The 22829-nt window shown below is 37.6% G+C and overlaps 1 protein-coding gene across 7 annotated transcripts in view; it reads right to left on the bottom strand.

Annotated features, from left to right (window-relative positions):
* Positions 1 to 705: 705 nt before the first annotated feature.
* Positions 706 to 22829, bottom strand: part of PUM2 (pumilio RNA binding family member 2) — a 107792-nt gene continuing 85668 nt past the window's right edge. For 5 of the 7 annotated variants that reach the window (XM_027767937.1, XM_027767940.1, XM_027767939.1 and 2 more), the window contains 8 exons: positions 19255 to 19522; positions 17422 to 17551; positions 14532 to 14666; positions 11387 to 11524; positions 10594 to 10719; positions 10262 to 10383; positions 8662 to 8854; positions 706 to 3682 (listed from right to left, as the gene is read on the bottom strand). In XM_027767937.1, coding sequence (XP_027623738.1) covers positions 3551 to 3682; positions 8662 to 8854; positions 10262 to 10383; positions 10594 to 10719; positions 11387 to 11524; positions 14532 to 14666; positions 17422 to 17551; positions 19255 to 19522 — 1244 coding nt within the window. In that variant the 3' untranslated portion in view covers positions 706 to 3550. The remainder of the gene's footprint in view (positions 3683 to 8661; positions 8855 to 10261; positions 10384 to 10593; positions 10720 to 11386; positions 11525 to 14531; positions 14667 to 17421; positions 17552 to 19254; positions 19523 to 22829) is intronic. The other 2 variants (XM_006167669.2, XM_027767941.1) reach the window with 1 other exon arrangement.

The raw sequence follows: 22829 nt of genomic DNA, 5'->3' as shown, positions 1-22829 counted from the left end.
TTTAACTTCATTACCAAGCAGGATACTGTGGGCCATTGTATTTTTTTATTCTCTGTTTTAGCAATAGCTCAAAGTAGACCCAGACTAATAGAAAATCAAATTTGAGGACAAACTGCATGAGTTTTCTCTGCTCACTTAGCTTTATGTAGATTTCCAATTTGGATTCTATCAAATTGGCTTTTTATAGCTATAGATGCAATAGGAAAATAGGAATATTAGCATTTGTTGAGAATTAGGTTCTAAGTTCATTTTTATATTTAAATTCTTAAAATCAGTGAGCTAAGTGGTACTATTTCATGATGCGGATGAAGACCCTAAGGAATAGGCGAGTTAACAGACCCAAACTCCCAACCTCTGAGCAGTGTGGTAAGCTTCAAATGCATACCTAAACCAGATTCGGCTTTCCTGGACACCACACTGCCTCCTCGGGTCTGTGTGGAGACACACACCGACGGGTACATGTATGTGATTTAATTCAACACGCCTTTATCGATAAGGAAACTGGTGAAGTTTTATCCCATCAAGCGTGTAACTGTAATTAGACAAGTCCTGAACATTGTAAGATGGGATTTAAACCATTGTGGGACCAGTGGTCCCAGAGGAGCACGGCACCCAGGGTATGAAGAGATTACTGATTTCCTTAAGAGTCAACTTGAACAGGCAATCTTAATTAATTACAACCGAGGAACAGAGGGGTATTGTATCTAGAGAAAAACACAAGACCAGGTTTATTTCATACAATGTTATTCACACATTTTTCATTTTCTAATTTATACATAATATACAAAGAAGTGAAGATAACATTATTTCATATGAATTAATAAGAGCCAGGACTTAGACAAACTGGTCCATAAGCAATCCATATCAAAAGGAGACACTCAAGAGTAAAGCCTAAGTGGTTCTGCCCAATTGAATTAATTTATTCTAAAATGTCATTTTCAGATTTTACCAAAATTCCATGCCAACTTACTAATAGGTGGAATTGGGGTGGGCACCAAAGATGGCAGACCATAAAAATTCTACAGTAGGTACTTTTCTAGAACAGGTTCAGAAGTATTAGGAAGGGTGGGTTGTCAGCACTGGGACACATGGGAATACCAGGACCAGAAGAGTCTGTTCCCCAATGTAGTATCCTCCAGGACTTACCAATTTCTAAATTTGCCTGTGCCAACAGAGGGCAAAGATGGAAAACCAGGACCCCAACTGTACAAATATAGGGCAGTCATTACCCATCTCAAACGACAGCTTTAATCCTGAAACCAGGGGCTGATACTGGAACAAAAATTAGACACAGGGCTAAAACACTTGTGAGGCTGGTGAAACAAAGAAGCAAAAGGTGGACAAGAGCAGCTTTGTGTGGAAAAACGCACTGCTACTGTGACAGGGACATGCTGATGAACCAGTGTGACCGTGAGGAGAAACAGTGGCAAGTGGCTGGATTTGATGGCCTCACCAAGGAATGTTGGGTTAGAGAACTAGAATAACTCAACATCGAACATGAATAAGTATGCCTGGCACCCCAAACTTTATGCCATTATTTTAGGTTCATGATATAAACAGCTAAGTGATAAAACCTTTATATTCAAATATTGTGCTCAGAAGATGGCTTTTCTTCTGCAGACTTCTAGTAAAAAATCCCTTCTATGTTCAACTGACAGATAGCATGTTCATTTGCGTTCTCAGCACTAAACATAAGTGGGTCAACATAAATGTTTATACAAAATACTGACTTCAACAAAATACAAAGCACTTTCTTTATCTTTCAGAAACTGAATATACAAAGCAAGTATTTTTCCAAAATATTTTCATAGGCAAAGGATTAAAAACGATTTTAATTATACACATATGGTCACAATTTTGCCTTAAAAAGATTGTTGGGAAATGTACATAAGGCCGCTTGTAAATGTACATCATGTTACTGGTATGTCTATGTCCAGAGAAAAATGTTATCATACAGATTTGCTCTTACTTGGGAGTAGGCTATTCAAAAATACAGTACTCTTCTGTACAAAGAAAAAAGTCACATCACATTTACTAAGATGGAAAAAGCATTGGCCTCCGTGGTAACCCAATGTTGCAGTCCAATACTTTCTACTATGCACAATACCCTGACTTCAAGTGAAAGTGATCCAAATCCTAGCATGTCCATATTAACAGAGTCAACAACTATGTTATAAAACAAATGCTTCTCACAATAATAAAAGAAAGCTGGTTCATACTTCTGAAACCATATAAAGATAAAAAATTTTTAAAAAATCGCTCTCGATTTGGAGAAATAAATTTACATTATACAACACTATACTGCCAGGTCAAAGAGGGCAGGGGCATAAATGTACACTAAAATGCAAATGCTTCCCAAAGAGAAGACAGATTCCATTTACAGCAGGGAGGTTTACAAATGTACACCTGTACAACTGAGGAGAGCATCACGACTAAATTAGCAAGGTTTTCATAATAAACACTGAAACGAGATTTGCTTTCCAAGTGTAAACTTACATCTATTACTACACACACAATGCATATATTTATAGGAAGCAAAGAAAGCTATCTGAATATGTAATCATGCTTAAATGCTGAGCTATCAAATTCACTTTTCAGTGGCCCCTTTTCACCTCTATCTGATTCCTACTTTTTTGTAGCTACTATGAAAAAGCAAAATAAAGCCCAACACTTCCTTAACATGTCGTTGTAATTCTATAAGCAAAACAAAATACAAATTTCCACTCTTTCTCATTGCAAACCAAACTGAAAAGTTAATATGAGATTTAACTTTTCATTCAGTGCACTAAACTGGATGGAAATGTCACCATGATTTTTTTTTCCTAACTCTTACAACAATTACATATGTAAGTATATACATGACATCTGTACATTGCCAGAGACATTTTAGGGCAATATGTGTATTAAAACCACATCCACTGTAAATAAGCTTAAGTTCCTGTCATCTCAAATCATTTTATTCTTGTCTTACTTGCTGAGTTTTTATTTGCATGATAGTTTGTGAATTACCAAAATACAACTTAACTTTCTCTTTTTAAAATACTAATAATATTTATGCAGTTGATTGTTAATCTGTTATAAAAGGCTTCACGCAAAGGAAAAAAAATAAGGACTATAATTCTATATACATCTCTATAAACCTGTTGTGCTATGGGGTTACAGACCTACCAGACTGCAAGCAAATTTATTAAAAGAATACTGTACTTTTTCCTTTAAAAACTATTTTTGTGACTTTACAAGGTAAAAATTTACAAAATATGTGACAGCTATTTTTTTTTTTTGATACAGTTACATCATTTACAGGCATTCTGTGCTTTGCCAGCAATTCAATCTGATAGGTCTCCACTCAGGGCTGAATATAATTTATAATTCACCACCCCACCCCTAAATATACACAAGAACCTTAAAAAATTTACAAATGGATGAATAAAGTCAATAAATAGTTTTGTTTTAAAAAAAATTTGAAGATTCATAGTTGAGTTGTGTTTTGATAATTCACAAAGAAATGTTCTTCTCACATGGTTAAGTCATCTTCTTTGTCTTTTTCCCTTTATAACATTCCATTTGGTGGTCCTCCAATAGGCCCTAGATCTGGGCTATTTTTCAAATAATATTTCTCCAACTTGGCCAGTATATGCTTCCCGTATGTGTATTTGCGCAAAGTAGTAATATGAGGTCGAATCTGAAAAACAAATAATCTGCTTAGAAAATCTATTTTAGTTTCTGATTTAAGGGCCCCAAAATCTGAATAATTTAGAGAAATAAATGTAGCTTATGAAGTTTAAAATCAAAGAAAGCTACTTTTTGACAAAAGCAATTCTGACTCAATTTCTCCAAATACCTGCTTATTAGCAATACCACCAACTACTCAATGAATAAACAAAGGACTTTCTGGACTACTGGGTCATCAGGCATGCCGTGACGCACTTTTGCCTAGAAAAGCACGCGCTGGCTTTCCCGACGACCGAATGTGAAGCTTCCAACATAACAGGAAAGCATCACTAGTGAGCTATTAAATTATTATCTTCTTTAAGGTTCTGGCTATAGGGTGTAAGCACTTCCAGGGTAAGCGAGGAGAGAGAGAAATCACTCCCTCTTGTGTTTTCCTCCTGTGATTTTTGCCACATGGACAGGCCACCATGGTTTTTTTTGGGGGGAGGGGGAGGGTTTTTTTTTTTTTTTTTTTTTTTTCTTTAGGCACGTGCGCTCGTCAGAAAGACAGAGAGTGACAGAGAGATAGAAAGCAAGAAATCACCCCCCAGGGGAGAAGGTCATGCTGCAATCCCTTCTCCTCCATTCTCCTCTTGGGATCTTGGGCACGCACACACACGTGCCCGGCATGGGTTTAAGCCACCGGGTCTGGGACTCAAACCGTGGTAGGCTACATGGGAGTTCAGTGACATAGCCATTACGCTAACTGCTTGTCCCGCCCACCGTATTTTTCAAGCAGCTGGATTCAGGACTCAAACTATGCAGTCAGCCATAAGGGATCCAGAGCCATAACTACCATGCCACCTACTGGTCCATGAGCTATCAAAAAAAAAAAATTTTTTTTTTTTCACCGCCAGACTCTTTTTATTGGCCACTTAAAGCTACATTAGCTGTTGCCACCAGGAATTCTGCTTTTCCTTGTGCTGCCCTTCCTGTGTCTCCTGAAACAAAAATGGAGCCAGGCTGTCCCTGTGACCCCAGGAACCCCCAGCAGGGCCCCTCCCCGAGCTGGTCTGAGCTATCAAATTTTTAAAGATCCCTATCATTTTTTTTCCATCCAGTCCAGCTAAGATTTTTTTTTGGGAGAGGTGTTTGCTATAGGTGTGTGCCCTCACCAGCAAGACAGACAAACAGAAAGCAAGAAATCATCCCCTGGGGGCGATGGCCAAGCAGCCACATGTGCCCGGAATGAGTTTAAGCCACTGGGTCTGGGACTCAAACCGTGGTCGATTACATGGGAGTCCAGTGACGTAGCCATTACGCCATCTGCTGGTCTCCAGTCTAGCTGAGTTTTAATACTTAATAACCAGTATTGACAAGAGTATGGTCAAGTAGGCACTCTCCTCATACACTGGATGGATGTATAAATCTGTACATGATTTTTTAAGTGCAATTTGGCAGTATCTTTTATTCAACATGTAGAAATTTATCCTACCAAAATGTTCACATAAAGCACTGCCTATACCGGTTACAAAATGAGAAACAATCCAAATGTCATAGACATATTGTTAAATAAGCAATGTAGCTCTAAGAGAACACAAAAAGATTAAAAAAAAATATTAAGTCCATACATATTGATAATAATGTTGAATGTCAGTATTAAATTTCCCAACTAAAAGGCTAAAAATGCAAATTCAACTATTTTACACACAAATAGGTTTAAATACAAATTCACCAATTATTTGATAGACAGTCATCTCCACAGGTTTCAATTTATACATTCATTATAATCATTACTCATTATATAAAAAGAGAGGCCAAGTTCAAAATGTTCCAAGTATCTGAGTCTTTGGAATGAATTTTAAAAAGGCTAAAATTGGGACCAGCAGTTGGTATAATGGCTATGTCGCTGGACTCCCATGTAGTCGACCGCTGTTTAAGCCCCAGACCCGGTGGCTTACACTCACAACGGGCACATGTGCGTGCGTGCGTGCCCAAGGTCCCGAGAGGAGAATGGAGAAGAAGGGATTGCGGTATGGCCATCTGCCCCAGGGGGGTGATTTCTCGCTTTCTCTCTCTCTCTGGCAAGCGCATGTGCCCTATAGCAAACCTCTCAAAAAAAAAAGGGGGGGGGGTTTTGAAAATCAAGAATTTTGTAAAGCCTATAAACACTGGCTTTACCATGTCTTCACTTTTAAACATCTCTTTCCAATTTTGTTTTTTTGCCTTTTTTTTTTTTTTGGAGAGTTTTTTTTCGCTATAGGGCGCATGCACTTGCCAGACAGACAGACATAGAGACAGAAAGCGAGAAATCACCCCCAGGGGAGATGGTCACGCTGCAATCCCTTCTCCTCCATTCTCCTCGTGGGATCTTGGGCATGCACGCACACGCGCCCGGCGTGAGTTTTAAGCCACCGGGTCCGGGACGCAAACCGAGGTCGACTATGTGGGAGTCCAGCGACGTAGCCATTACGCTAACTGCTGGTTCCCTTATTTTGCTTTCTTGAGGACTTAATTCTGTGTGCGTAGTACAGTACTATAGTCTGACAAGAACTCATAGTGAGCAAAAGCGTTTTATCTCTTCCTAATGAGCTACTATTATATACAATTTTACCTATTTTTAACTGGACAAATGTTTGACACTGATTTATAAATTCTTTATTTCCCACAGTCCTCTACATGGAAATTACAAGTTCTTCTTTCATTAGATATGTTTAGATTATCTTTGTTAATTTATGAGGTCTTTTGTTACCTCATTTTTAATCAATGTTTTTCTTTAAAACTATACCTCACAGTAAAGAACATTATAGACAATTCAAGTACATACGTGTAGAATACCACTACGGTGAGTTTCAAATGTTCACAACGTAATACAGTATTAAATGTTAAAAAATATATAATGAGCCAGAAAGTGTCATGGTGGTTAAGGTAGCTAGATTCCCACATAGTCAACCTCAGTCCAAGTCTCAGACCTGGTGGCTTGAAACCAAACTGGGTGTGTGTGCATGTGTGCCCAAGATCCCAAGAGGAGAGTGAAAGAGAAAGGAGTGCGGAATGGCCATCCCCCCCAAGAGATAATTTCTCACTTTTCCTCTCTCTCTCTCTTCCTACAAGCGCATGTGCTGTATCACAAAAACCTAAAAAAGAAAAAAGGAAAAAAGTAATAAAATTGTTAAAAAAATATATTAAATGACCAATAAGTTAAGCCCTATGCACAGGGAGCCAGATCCCACATGGCAAACCAGATTCCTGGCTGTGAAGGTTTGACTAATTCATCAAATATAGGTGTACTCAAAATTATGACAGGAAGAAGAAATGATGGACAAAAAAGAACTGAAGTGAGCCTTGCTCGGAGATGCTTTCTTTAGCGAGTGCCCCCACCCTCTGGCAATAACAACCCAAAAACAAATCAAAGGAAAAATAAAGCTGAAAAGTTTTTTGTATGTACTATTTTTAAGCAGAAATATTACACTAAAAAATAGGCAAAAAAACTGAGTACAAATCAAAGAATGATTTTAACTACCAGAAGGCCAAAACACTTTTATGACCAGTAAAAGATCACTTCCTCCTTGAGGCTGGCAGGTGGTGTGGTGGTTAAGGGTGCTAGACTCCCACATGGCTGACCACAGTTCCAGTCCTGGACCTGGCAGCTTGCTTTCTCATTTTCTCTGTGTCCCTCTTTGATCAAATTAAAGTTAAATAACTTAAAAAAAAAAAAAGTCATTTCCTCCTTGAGGAGAGGTCTAAAGAGATCCCCTAAATTAAAATTTTAGAAAGGATCAAAAGTGAGTATTTAGGGAACAACTACTGGCATAATGGCTATGTCGCTGGACTCCCATATAGTCGACTGTGGTTCAAGTCCCGAACCCGGTGGCTTAAACTCACGCCAGGTGCGTGTGCATGTGTGCCCAAGATCCTGAGAGGAGAATGGAGGAGAAGGGATTGCGGTGTGGCCATATCCCCCCTGGGAGGAGGGGTGATTTCTTGCTTTTTGTCTTTCTGGTGAGTGCACACACCTTATAACAAACACCTCTCTCTTAAAAAAAAAAAAAAAAAAAAAAAAAAAAAAAAGTGAGTGTTTAAAGATTTTTTTTTGGTGTTCTTCTTTCAACAATGTGTTTCCTGGTGGCAACCAATGATTTCTTAAAGAATCATTAGGTTCTAAGTGTTGAAAATTCAGAGAAAAGCCTGAAGGAAAGAATTAGGAATTACTATTACCCAAAACAATTCAACGTAATTAATACAGAATTCTCTTTAAAAAAATGCATTAGGTTAGTGGGAAATTCTAATTACAATTTAAAATCAATGCTCAATTCATGTATTATGGCAAATCAAGTACACATAAGAGCAAAGCTAACTGTAGGTAAAAAGATGAGAAACAAATTTGACTCCAGGGAGTAGAATACCTTCAGAATTTAATAAAAGGGGAAACTATGTTGTGGCAGTTAAGATGGTGGATCCCACATGGCTGAATTTGAGTTTGAGTTCTGGACCTGGTGACTTGAAAAATCACGCTGGAAGTGTGCATGCATGCCCAAATCCCAAGAGGAGACTGGAGAAGTAACTGTGGCCTAGCCACCCCCAGGGGGTGATTTCTCACTTTTACCCTCTCTTTCTCTGGCAAGAGCACACTCACTATTTTTTTTTTTTTTTTAAAGGAGGGGTAAGAATGTTGTATGGTGGTTAAGGTCCTGGATTCCCACATGGCTGACCATGGTTCGAGTCACAGACCTGGCAGCTTGCTTTCTTACTTTCGTTTCTCTCTCTCCTCCACTCTCTCTGGTCGAATTTTAAAAAAGAAAATTATAACAAATAAAATAAAATGAAATAAGTAATTCTTAAAAGGAAAAGAAAACCTACACCAATAGCTGCCAGAGACCCACCAAATTCACTTTTTTCCCTCCAGTTCCAGCATCTATGAGGAAGTTAAGACCCAGACAAGTTAAATATGTAGCTTCAAGCAACAGGTAAGTGCTATTGTAAGACTGTAAGTGCTATACATGATATTACCTTATGCATGATTATCTTTCTTTGTGCAGGTTCGGCCATATCAATCATCTTCTGAACCACGTAATTGGCATACTGGTCCTTCATCATGGTGTATAAGGCACTGTGAGGACCATCATTCTGGCAGCAAACCTCATCAATCAATAAAGCTCTCTCAGCACGGGACGCGTGGGTAACACAATTTTGTACTACATTGCTTAAAAAAAAAAAAAAAAAAAGAGTTATAAAAAATTCCATCACTTTCTTTTATGGGAAAATTTCCTTGATTTTAAAGGAACTTATTCCAACGCATTAGAAAAAAGGAGTAAAGACAAAATTCTGTGTTTACTTTTTTTAAAAAATTAGTGACTCAAGACAACTCATAATTTGATGTCCACAAATTTTAACTACTGGCCTCTTAAAATTGTAATTTAAAGGGCCAGCAGGTAGCACGGTGGTTAAGGCACTGGATTCCCACACAGTTGACTGTATGTAATTCAAGTCCTCGACCTGGAGGATTGAAAATCGTGCTAGGTGTGTGTGCGCATATGTATGCCCAAAGCCCTGAGAGGAAAATGGATATGGGAATGCAGTGTGGCTATCCCTCCTGGGGGGGAATTTCTTACTTCCCCTCTCTCCGTTGAGCACACGTGTCCTATGGTAAAAACCTAAACACAGACATGCAATTTAGAGGCCAGCAAATGGTGTAGTGGTTAAGGTGCTGGACTACCGCCCACATAGCCAACCACAGTTGGAGTCCCAGACCCCTAGACCTGTGGCTTAAAAATCACACCAGATATGTTTGCATGCGGCCCAAATTCCTAGGAGAATGGAAGAGGATTGTGGCATGGCCATTTCCCCCTAGGGGATAATTTCTTACTTTTCCTCTCACTATCTCGGACCAGTGAGGCACGAGCCCAATGATAAAATCCTAAAGTCAATCAATCTATCATGTGGGCAATATCATTTTTTTTTTTTTTTGGAGAAGTTTTTGCTATAGGGCACGTGCGCTCGCCAGAAAGATAGAGACAGAGAGACAGAAAGCAAGAAATCATCCCCCAGGAGGGATGGCCATGCCACAATCCCTTCTCCTCCATTCTCCTTTCGGGATCTTGGGCATGCACGCACACACGCCAGGCGTGAGTTTTAAGCAACCGGGTCTGGGACTCGAACTGCGGTCAACTACATGGGAGTCCAGCAACATAGCCATTACGCTAACTGCTGGTCCTGGCAATATCAATTTTTAAAGATAAAAAAAAAAAGTTTTGTAGGCTAGCAGGTGCTAGATCCTGTGTGGCCAACTGTGAAGTTCGAGTCCCAGACCTGGTGGCTTAAAAACCATGCTGGGTACAGTGTGAATATGTGCCCAAACTCTTGACAGAAGAATGAAAGAGAAGGGATACTGCAATGGAGTCAATCCATGAGAGGGATGATTTCTCACTTTTCCCCTCTCTCTGTCAAACACACACATCTTATAGCCAAAACTAAACATTTCTGTGTTTTTTGATGCCACAAAACAAAGATTAAAGTTCAGCACTGCGTATTCTACATATATTTCTGTGCTTAATAATAAAAGCCAAGAGTTAAAAAGAAAAGACCCCAGAGTTAGAAAATATTGCAATACCTGGCAAATTTATGTTGACTCAGGGCTAAAACCTTTCCTCTGATTTCAGAAACAATTTTGCTCTTGTCTTCAGGTCGACCATGTTCCAGTACATGCTGAATAACATAATTGCCATACTGATCCTAAGGACATATATTTGAAAATGACATTCCGTAAGTCTTTTAAGAGTGATTATTCCCTAAAAGGATGTTAATCATTTGTCAAAAAAAACCCAGTAACCCAGTAGTCTACAGTCAGAACACAGTAAGCTTTTTGCCTGTTTCTAGAGTTTAATAATAAATTGTTTTTTTTTTAAATCATCAAAAATATACAAACACTTAAAATGATCATACCTGTACCAACTGCTCCGTATGTTGGTGGAGTTCTTCTAAGATAGGGAGGGTTTGTTCTGCAGTGCAATGCTCTAGGATACGCTGAATTACTCTGCAGCCATAAGGATGAGTTGAAAGCACAAAAACCTTTAAAACAATTAGAAAAAATTAAGATTTGCATTCTCTGATATTTTTAATAGTTCTATGAAGCAGACGGGCTTTTAACATGCTGGGCTAATTTAATAGAAAAGTGATGGAGGCTGGCAGATGGTGTAGCAGTTATGTTGCTGGCAAAAACCTCTTTAAAAAAAAAGCAATAGATTCACTTTTATATGATTGTGATCAAGTTAGCAAAAACAAGTAAGAGTGCTCAATTTAGGCTATTTCAATCAAAAGAAATCTAAGAAGATGGAGGATATGTCATGATAGGGATGAAGGGGTCGGGGAAAGTGGGTAGTTTAACACTGTAAAGAAGAACTATTAATTACTGTGTATTAGTTACTAATGGCTATGTATTTTCTATTATATAGTCCTCTTCTCTCCCAGAAAATTTGGAAAGCATTGTTGGGTTTATAATTCTAGTACTTATTAACTTTACTTCTTCAAATAATCTGGCTGAACTCATTTTTATTTCAGTCTCAGTAAAAGAAAGTTATTTAAGGACTCTCTGGAAGAGGTGGGAATTAATGTACATTTACTTACTATTTTGTCTTCTATTTTCCCAAGTGCTGGATATTACTTTGTGATGGACAAAAAATGGGTTAGTATTCAAATTATAAAATAGTAACAAACTACAAGCCAAAATCAATCTTACCTGTCCTTTGAAAGCATCAATGATAAACTGCAGTGACTGTGGCTGAACACATTCAATACATTTTTGTACAACATGGTTTCCATTCTGATCTTTCACACATTTGAGTACATGACCATCTAGTTCCTTTACCATTTCACTCTGCAAAAGATGCAATTTAAATAATTATCTCATTTAACAACACAGTAGAATATAATTAAAAATACTGACATGGGGGGCCAGTAGGTGGCATGGTGGTTGAGGGCGCTGGACTCCCACATGGTCGACTATGGTTCGAGTTCCGGACCTGGCGGCTTCCTTTCTCACTTTCTTTCTCAATTTCTCTCGCCCCTCCCTCATCAAATTATAAAAAAAAAGAAAAACAGTATTTCTTTAATTTTATTATTATTATTATTGTTATGATTATTTTCAATTTAAATAGAGAGATGGTGAGAGAGAGGGGGAAAGTGAGAAAGCCAGCCACCAGGTCTGGGACTCAAACTGTGGTTGGTCATGTGGGAGTCCAGCACTTTAACCACCATGCCACCTGCTGGTACACCCTCATCAAACTAAAATGAAGAAAGAAAGAAAGAAAATAATTTAAAAAATACACTGAGATAGGAGCAAAAATATACTAAAAAATAACTCCTGTTTGTAATTTGCTATAATACATGAAACTTAACCTTTTTCCTCCTGAAGAGTAACTGGCAGAAGGCACTGAAAGTAAAAATGACTAAAACATAGGGAAGGAATGTAATGTACACAACACGTTGAAATATAACCTACTAATGCTGAATGTGCCACATTTAATCTACTATCTTCACTGTGCACAGCTTCTCCTAGTCTTGCTCAGCTGCTAGCTATTATGACTAATTCAGGACTGTACACCTGTGCTCTACTTAGCAATCCCTGCTTTAAAAAAAGTAGTAATAATTATTTTAAAAAATAATTACTTATTAAATTGTATTTATTCATTCATTTATTTTTAATTTGACAAAGAGACAGAGAAAGTGAAAAGGAAGTCACCAGGTCCAGGACTCGAACCATGGTCAGCCATGTGGGAGTGTCTAGCACCTCAACCACTAAACCACCTGCTGGTCCCCCAATAATTATTATTTTAAGAGAGATTTTTGCCATAGGCCACATGCAGTTGCTGGAGAGACAGAGACAGAAAGAGAGAAATATCCCCTAGAGGAATGGCCACACTACAATCCCTTCTCCTCCACTATCCTCTCAGAATTTGGGGCATGCACACTGGTGTGATTCTGAAGCTGTTGTGTTTGAGATTCCAACCAAAGAATCAGTCACGTGGGATCCTGCACCTCAACCACCACACTACCTCCTGGCCCCTACTCAACATTTTTATTCTTCCTTTTCATAATGCTCTCGTAACAAAGAAGTTACTTCAAATAATCCTTATCATTGATAAAATAATCTTTGTGCCTTTACAGTACTGTGGAGAAATGGAGTACACACATACTCAAGTTAAAGGAATTCACTTCAAAATACCTTTATATCTCTCACTAAAACATCTTTCAAATATCAAGTCATATTTTCACATAATATTGTAGAAGAATTCAGTTAAGTCAAGTTACAACACAGATATTTAGGCATAAATTAAAATGGACTGCACTACAAAACAACATACTTAAGAATGCAAACAGGGCTGACCCTGTAGCACAGAAAGTCAGATAACACAAGGCTAACCCTGAACTCTGGCCTCAAGTACCTAGAAAAACATGCTGGACATGTGTGCACCCCAAATCCTGACTGGGTGGAGAAAAGGAAGGAAAAGCATTGCAACATGACCATGCCTCACTGGGGCATACTCTCTCTGTGACTACACACACCCTCTGGCAATTAAAATAAATAAACAAAACAAAAAAGAATTTCAACAAATACAATGGCATGTTCATTAACTGGTTCACCTAACATTTTGTATTTTCAAACATCAAACACATTTAAAATACAACAGTTTGGGGCTGGGACCAGCAGTTAGCGTAATGGCTATGTCGCTGGACTCTCACGTAGTCAATCGCAGTTTGTGTCCCGGATCCGGAGGCTTAAAACTCACATCGGGCACGTGTGCGTGTGTGCCCAAGATCCCGAGAGGAGAAGGGATTGTGGCGTGGCCATTCCCCCTGGAGGGGGGGATGATTTCTCGCTGTCTCTCTCTCTCTGTCTGGTGAGCGCATGCGCCCTATAGCAAAAACCTCTACAAAAAAAAAAAGAAGTATAAATCTTAAGAGGATGCTTCAGTTACTTTTTTATTGAATTAGATTTTTAAAAAAGTTTATATATATACATTTTTTCTTAACTGGCATATAGAAATGTTATTAGTTTAATTTTGTTATTCTAATGGAAACATGAGTATAACCCAAATAAACACTGGCAATAGTAAAATGCATTCTGATATCACAGAAAATCAGAAGAGTGGGGTCAGCAAAAGGTACAGAAGTTACATCACTAGACACCCACATGACCGACCACAGTTCGAGTCCTGGACCCAATGGCTTGAAAATCATACCAGGTACATGTGTCTGTATGCCCAATATCCCAGGAGAAGGGACTGTAGTGCAGCCATACCCCTTGGGGGTGTTTCTCACTTTCCCTCCCACTGTCTCTGTCTCTCTCTCCCCAGGGAGTGCATACAACGAAAAGCAAGAACCTCTTAAAAAAAAGAAAAAAAGAAAGAAAAGGAAAAAAAAAAATCAGGGCTGGCAGATGGCATGGTGGTTAAGGTGTTGGACTCCCACATGGCCAACCACAATTTGAGTCCCAGACCTAGAGGCTTGCTTTCCTACTTCTACTTTCTTTCTCTCTGGTCAAATTAAACATATAATAATGATAATAAATTAAATAAAACAATTATTAAAAAAAAGAAAATCAGAAAAGCAAGTGATATACATTATTATTTAATATTTTGCTTCTTACAAGTAGGTACTAAACTATCTTCATTTAGAGATGAAAAGATGTACAAGGAAATGGAAAGTACGTATCTGAAATATTTTTCTAATTTGTAATTAGTAACACACTTTTTGACATATATTATTAAAAACATTTTAGTCTAGTTGTAGAAATATTTAAGTCACTTCACTTTAAGGCTGTAAGATTAAAAAGATTAATAGAAAAACTGAATAAAATAATACAAAATTTTGACTGAACTTACAATTACCTGCTGGTCAGATGAAATAGACTCTAATGCTTTCTGAATAACACGGCAGCCATACATCTGCAAGGCTAAGGGTAGAACGTGCCCACGAATGCGAGTAGCCAGGGCTAACTTTTGATCCAAACTCCCAAACTGACAGAAAAGAAAGTAACATTAAAAGGTGACCATAATTACTTTGGTAAATTTTAATAAGACAGTGCCTGCAGCTTACTGAATCTACTTTTAAAATATCACATTTGGTAAGTACATAGGGAAAAAGCTTTAAGATAAAAAGCTTTTTAAAATCCAGAGATACTTGTGATGATAAATTTATTACTTTTCTCTGGGTTAAATCACACTGTTTAGAGTTTCACTGTTAGTAGCATATATACATACACTCTTGTAAAGTAAACATCGCTCCTCACTTATAACACACAATCCCCTTATCTTTAATATATGAACTGCTAAGTCACACATTCAGACCACTGAAACACTGACCCAGGGAATTCTCAAACTATGTCCTCATATAATTGAGGAGAAAAGTCAAGCCAGAACACAGATATTGTAATAATAAACTGAAAAATAGCTAATTACTAAATAAAGCATACCTGTCAGTATTGTTGGTTCCCCCTAGGAGTTGGCTCCCAATGCTTTCTTTATATTTTCAAATATTAATCAGCATTAACAAAAATTTTCTATTTATTTAGTTTTGCTATAGAGCACATGTGCTCGCCAGAGACAGAGAAAAAAAATCACCTTCTGGGAAGATGGCCCTGCTATAATCCCTTCCCTGTCTTCTCAAGATTTTGGGAAGGGACCAGCAGTTAACGTAATGGCTATGTCGCTGGACTCCCATGTAGTGGACAGTGGTTCAAGTCCCAGACCTGGTGACTTAAAACTCACACCGGGTGCATGTGCATGCATGCCCAAGATCCCAAGAGGAGAAAGGAGAAGGGACTGCGGAGTGGCCATCCCCCGAGGGGTGATTTCTTGCTTTCTGTCTCTCTCGGTCCTTCTGACGAGTGCATGCACCCTGTAGCAAAAACCTCTCAAAAAAGACTTTGGGCACACATGCACACAGTATGATTTTGAAATCACAGGGTCCAGGACTCAAATTCTACAAATTGGCTATGTTGGATTCGGTGCCTTCGCTTTCACATCACCTACTGGCTCCAAAAACTTTTCACTTAAACCAGGCTCATATACTTAAAATTTCTTATTGTGATTAAAATATATACTGGCCAATCAGGTGGTAGGGAGGTTACGGTTGCTGGATCCCACAGGGCTAACTTGGTTCAAGTCTCAGAGCCAGAAACATGGCTTGTATGTTAATGTGCCCAAAATCTTGAAAGGAGAATAAAGGAGAAAGGGATTGTCAGGTGTGGCCATCCCCCTGAAAGGTGAGTTCTCACTTTTCCTCTCTCTCTCTCTCCCTGTTTCTCTGAGGTGAGTGTAAGCGCCCACTTTGTAGCAAAAAATTAAAAAAACAGAAAAAGGAAAAATATACACCATAAAATATGCCATTTTAACAATTTTTAAGTTTATAATTCAGTATTGTTACAGTGTTGTACAAATCATCCCAATCTGTTTTCAAATCTTTTCCGTGTTCTCAAAAATGTAGCACTCTTTAAACAGTAACTTCCGGGACCAACAGTTGGCGCAATGGCTATGTTGTTGGACTCCCATGTAGTCGACCGTGGTTTGAGTTCCGGATCTGGTGGCTTAAACTCATGCCAGGCACAAGTGTGTGCGTGCCCAAGATCCTGAGAGAAAAATAGAGAACGGATTGCAGCGTGGCCCAAGTGATTTCTTGCTTCCTGTCTCTCTGCCTCAGTCTTTCTGGTGAGCACACATATCCTATAGCAAAAACCTATCCAAGAAAAAGAGAAACAAAAACCCAGTAATTTCCTTTGCCACTCTTCCCCAGTCCCTGACAAGCCCTAATCAACTTATGTCTTTATAAAGTTGCTATTCTAGATATTTCATATAGGTGAAACCCAGTAGAGTCTTTTGCTTAGATTACTTAATATCGGCTCATAAATGTTACAGCACGTATCAGAACTTCATTCTTTTTTATGGCTCAGTAACACTGATTGTATGCATATACTACATTTTGTTCATGCATTTTATCTGCTGCTGGACATGGACTGTTTCGATTTTTGGCTATTGTGAATAATGTTGCAATACTTAGCTGTTCAAGTTTGTTTTCGATTCTTTTGGGTATATATCTGGGAGTGAAACTCCTGAGTATGTGATAATTGTATGCCAAGTTTTCTAAGGAACCATCACAGCGGCTGCATCACTTTACATTCCCACCAGCAGTAACTAAAGGCTCTAGTTTCCCCCTATCCTTATCTACCCTTACCTTCCATTTTTAAATTTACAACCAATCTAGTAAGTGTAAAATTTATCTTACTGTAGTTTTGATTTGTATTTCCCTAATGACTAAAGACATTGAGTTTTTCATGGCTTATTGGCATTTTCATTATCTTCTATTGTATACTATGTATTCAAGTCCTTTGCTCATTTTTAAATTGGGTGGTCTTTTTTTACTATTGAGTTTTAGGAGTTTTAATATACTCTGGATGTATCAGATATATGATTTGCAAATATTTCCTCCAAGGCATAAAGAATTTTTTAATTTAACTTTATTTATTCATTTATTTCAATCTGACCAGAGAGGAACAGAGCGAGCAAGAGAGAGAGAAATGAGAAAGCAAGCCGCCAGGTCCGGGTTCCAAACCACGATCAGCCATGTGGAAGTCCAGCACCCTTAACCACTATGCCAGCCACCTGCTGGCCCTATATATATATTCTTATAAAAAAAAATGACTGTTACCAAATTTTCAGAGTTCTTTTTAGCATTAAGTATATATAGTTGGATATACAAATATACATGCATGCTTACCTCAAAAAATTTCTGTATAACATAGTTGCCAAAAACATCTGTCATTAACTGATAGGCTGCTTGCAGAATTTCATTAAATACCATCTGTCGCTCAGCTGGAGTAGCTCTCTCTAGCTTTTGCTGTATGAACCTATAAGGGAAAAAAATTTAATCCATGACAAGTCAGAAACAAGCTCTGGAAAATCAGTGTCTCTTGAGTACTATACTCCTCTCCCACATATATACAAATAAAATTATATCAGTAAGTAACAGCACACTTTTTTGAGAGAGATTTTTGCTATAGGGTACATGTGCTCATTGGAGAGACAAGAGAGGCAGAAAGCAAGAAATCACCCCCCACGGGGGATGGCCATGTGGCAGTCCCTTCTCCATTCTCCTCTTAGGATTTCTGGCACACAAGCACACACGTCCAGCATGAGTTTTAGCAGCCAGGTCCAGGACTTGAATCACAGTGGGAGTCCAGCAATGTAACCATTATGTCATCCGCTGGTCCCAACAGCACACTTTATAAATGGACAGTTAATTTACAACAAAAAGTTACAAAGTATTTCTATTTAATGTCTTAAAATAACTACTAGACTGACCCAAAAAAACTTGGACATAAAAATGTTTAATTTTTCCTACGTTAGTTGTTACATCACAATGAAAAAAAAAGACAAATTTTGCTGTTACTCATTTATTTTTAAAAGCATACATACAGTATATTACACTAAAAATCTCTTTTTAGAATAAAAGAAACCTTTAAATTTATGAAACAAATTACTTTTCAAAAATTTCAGGTTTACCTTAAGATAAAACTATAAAAAGAAAAAATATCTAAATTTAATCAACTGTGTTAACACCCCCCCAAGATCTGTCGTAAGAATGCTAATTCATTTGTACCTCAAGCATTAAATGTTTAATATAAAAGGCACATTTTCCTGGGACCCAGCAGTTAGCGTAATGGCTATGTCGTTGAACTCCCACGTAGTCGACCGCAGTTTGCGTCCCGACTGGCTTAAAACTCACGCCGGGCGCGTGTGTGTGCGTCCCCAAGACCCCAAGAGGAGAATGGAGAAGGGATTTGCAGCGTGACCATCCCCCCTGGGGGGTGATTTTTCGCTTTCTGTCTCTATGTCTCTCTCTGTCTGTCTGGGGAGCGCACGCGCCCTATAGCGAAAACCTCTCTAAAAAAAAAAAAAAAAAAAAAAGGGCACATTTTCCTGTAACAAATGTGTAATATTTCTATTTACACCACCATACTGAATAACCAACCTATAAAACAACACAAAAATATTTAACCTTTTTGCCATTTTTTAAAAATAATTATTTATTTTATTTATTTATGTATTCATTCATTTCTTAACTTGACCAGAGAGAGACAGAGGGTGAGAGTGAGAGAGAAAGGAAGTGAGAAAGCAAGCCACCAGATCCAGGACTCAAACCCTGGTCGGCCATGTGGGAGTGTCCGGCGCCTTAACCACTATGCCACCTGCTGGTCCCCTTTTTTGCCATTTTTAAAGACAATATATAAATATATACAAAGCATACATCAAGAAAACTTAAGCCCATGATAATAGCTCAGTCACTAAAAATAATCCAATAAAAAGCCACTGCTATACTTTATAATTAAATATTTTCATTGTAGAAAACTGTGAAGACCATTAAAAAAACACAAAACTTGTAAGTTTATATTTTAATATGAAAAAATTCAGGTAGGATTTTATTTTAAAAATTTCTGATTTTAAAGCAGATTAGCTGAGTCAAGAAAAAAAAAAAAAACAGGTTTTTATAAGCTGGCAATTTTTCAAAGCAACAACTAAGTAGAAAGCATTATCAATCATAATGACCTACCTAGAACCATGCTGGTCTTGAGAAAACTCAACGATATGTCCAATTAAGTCTCTAAGTTGAAGGTTTGGGAAGCGGTTGTTTCTGAAATCTTCTAATAATCTACTTCGGCCAGAAGGCATGATGTCAGACCTATTATACCGAAGTCGGGAAGGAGGAAAGAGCTGGCTGCTGGAGCTAAACAGACTGGACGTGCTTGAAGCACTCCGGTATTTCGCTTCTGCTCCAGGTGCTGCAGAGATATAGCGACCACTACCATTTGTCAGTCCTCCTACAACAAAGCAGCTGTGGTCAGCAAATGTATTTTGACAAAGCTATTCCTCAAAAGTTAAACTATAAATTTGATCTATAAAGAAGAATCTCCACCTCCCTTAATTCCTATTAGCTATGACAGGAAATTAAACATGAAGAGAAAAATCTCACATATATACTTAATGTACATGAGAGTTTGAAGAAAAATGTTTTCTAATATAAATCCATGTATGTTCCTTGGCAGTTAAGTTTAAAATATAATTCAAAAATCTAATACTGAATGTACTCATGTCAATACTGAAACCACCAGAAAAGATTTCAGTTTTCGGTTACATTAATGAGTAAGTTGTAAGTGGCTAGCAAACTTAGATATTAAGCTATCAGATGAAATAGTTTGAGTAAAATTCATTTGTATTGTTATTGTAATAATACTGAGTGCTAAATCTGTACTTTCTTGGAATCTGTTATTAAAAAATTACCAGGTGTACTTCCAGGTAAAGACAAATAATTTCTAAGATAACTTACTGATTAATAAAATGATGAAAAAAACCACCCATAATATTAGATAATAAATATAAATTACACAGTATTTTTAAAGACTTAAAATATTTAAAAATACATGTTATGAAAGTACTATTATTTTGCAGACAATAAATAGTAAAAAACAGTGGTTATTATTTCTAGAGACATAGCCATTTAAAACAAGTGAATTAAAAAGCCCCTTTAACTTATGTTCCATTTCAAATAAGCAGTCAATAGAGACAAAAGTAAACATAAGCAGAAAATTGCTTTTATTACGAATAACAATTTAAAAGTACTTGACAGTGTCCTTTTAAAGAAGAAAAATGTAGTCATAAAATACAGATTTACTCGTTGGGAAAAACAAAATTCACCATCAGATTTATGCTATTAAATACCAACTCCGAAGGGTAGTGCTATACAATCCAGACCACAAGGTATAGACGACCCCAAGGACACACTGTCAGTGCAAAGCCATATGGAGGCATTAAAGGCCATTAGAATTACAAGAACAGGGAACAGTTAGAGAGCTATCATCCTGGAGGGTGAATAGGGTTAGAGTATTTTTCTTCTACTTTGTCTCTACTTCCCTAGTTTAATCTTTCCTCAATGTTCTTCACTGAATTCCTTCCCTATCCATCATATAGCATATTATAACATTTACTTATTTGAATCCTCAGCTCTTTCTCCAGTATGTGTCATTAAATTATGCTCAACTGTCTCCAGCATGTGTAATAAAATTATGCTCAATCACATGCTAGAATCCAGGTGCCTAGAACAATTTGGTTAGACAGTAAGTGTACAATGTTTATGAAATGACAGCTAGAGAGCATGAACACTTTATAGCATCAGCTATTCGGTGCTAAGACTCTTGCTAAAGTATGTAACTTAACAAGCTATCTTATTATCTTATACACCAAAATTGCAAACACCAAGTTTTCATGTTTGTTAGTTCTGTGTAACATCTCAGCACCCATGTATGAAATACTCAGAATGTGAAAGTTCAACTGTTTAATACTGTCTCAAGTTCCTAACTGCTGTCAACTCTTCTAGTCCCCATTGTTTGTTTATATAGTTTCATGAATTGTTCATACAACCAATTGTCAGCATATTCAATTCCTTCACAATGCAGTTCAGATGATTTTTACCTATTACTATAACTACATTTTTATCATATCCCCCTTGCCACTGGGTTTTCTCTACAGAGTCCTTACCCTTTTTGTAGAGTAAAGGTACTTTGTTTATTATTCTGACCTGTTTTTATACACATCAGTTATTTTTTTCCTTTCAACAGCCATTTTGATGATGTCACTCACTATATGGAAAAATCTGCAGCATCCAGCCTAGTGCACATCCTCTAAAATCTTCGTTTCATTATTTCAAACCCTTTCTCACACAAATTAATTCTTAGCGTACCCTAACTGTCCATCCCCATTCTCCCTTATTCATTACTCTCTGTACAACTGTTTATCATCACCTCAAACACTGTTATCCTTAATGCACTGAAGATTTTCAACACTAAGTTCAAAATATATACTTACTCCAGAAAATGACTAAGTAAATTTGTTCCTTTCCAAATATCTTACCATTATCCAACAGAAATTTCTCCCACATCTAGATATTCTTGATCTATCCCTATCAGCTCCCAAGACAAACTTTTGATGGACTCTCTTGACTGTGTAATAATGCTAAACTGCCTTGAGCTTAAAAAATTTTATACTTTCACTTCTTGAAGACTGCTGGCATTCTCATTTATAAAATTAAAAAGAAACTATTTCATTCAGGGTAGGATATTTAAAACCTAATGCATAACATACACTACGCACTACATTTATTTAAATTGCCGGGGGGCATGCTGTGCTCATTATGGGTGGAGTGGTCTAAGCGCAATCCTTTCTCCCCCATTTCTCCATCCTGTTGGGATTTTGGAAACATGTGACATGTGGCCCTGTGCACAGTCTTTTTTTTCAAGTTCCTCAGCTGGGGTCCGACTGACAGTTGGCCATGCAGGATCAGGCTCCCTTAATCACTAGGCTATGAGGCTAGCCCTATACACTGAACATTTTAAATTTGGCTGTTGAAGCACTGAAAGTTGGTATTATACCTGTTTTAGGGATTTAGGGACATTCTACAAACCAAAGGGCCTACACTCGTCAAATATATCAGAATCAAAAAATCTAAGAAACAGTTCAAGATTGAAGAAAAGAGCTGTGATAAATGTAGTATGTGATTCTCAACTAATTGATAACTATGGTTACAGGAATGAGTATCCTTCTTTTCAGTGAACATACACTGATGTATTGATGAGTAAGAGACCATGCCTGCAACTTCCTTTCAGAAACCTAAGAAAAGGACCCAGTAAGTGATGTGGTGGTTAAGGTGCTGGATTCCCACATGGCTGACCACGGTTCGAGTCTTGGACCTGGCAAGTCTGAAAGTCATGCCAGGCGCATATGCGTACATGCATGTCCAAAATCCCGAGAAGAGTATATTAAAAGGACTGTAGTGTTGTCATCTACCCTAGGGGGGGTGATTTCTCACCTTCTCTTCCTCTGTTATCTCTGGCAAATATACACACCCTATGGCAAAAACCTACAAAGAAAAAAATCAGAAAAAAGTATTTGTTTTTGGGGGTCAGTAGGGAAAAAAATGATAGCAAGTGCAGCATTTGGAGGATCTTGGTGAACAGTGTTCTGGAATTTTTTTCCCCTTAGTTTTGTAATTATTTGAAATTATTCCAAAATTAGTTAAAAACAAAAAGGTCATCTGTATTTGTGCCTCTGATGTTGGCAGTCTAAAAGCATTCT

This window comes from Tupaia chinensis, unplaced genomic scaffold, assembly GCF_000334495.1.
Source record: "Tupaia chinensis unplaced genomic scaffold, TupChi_1.0 Scaffold144952_1, whole genome shotgun sequence".
NCBI lineage: Eukaryota > Metazoa > Chordata > Mammalia > Scandentia > Tupaiidae > Tupaia > Tupaia belangeri.
Note: the sequence above shows the minus strand (reverse complement) of the source record. Positions and strands in the feature narration are given on the sequence as shown.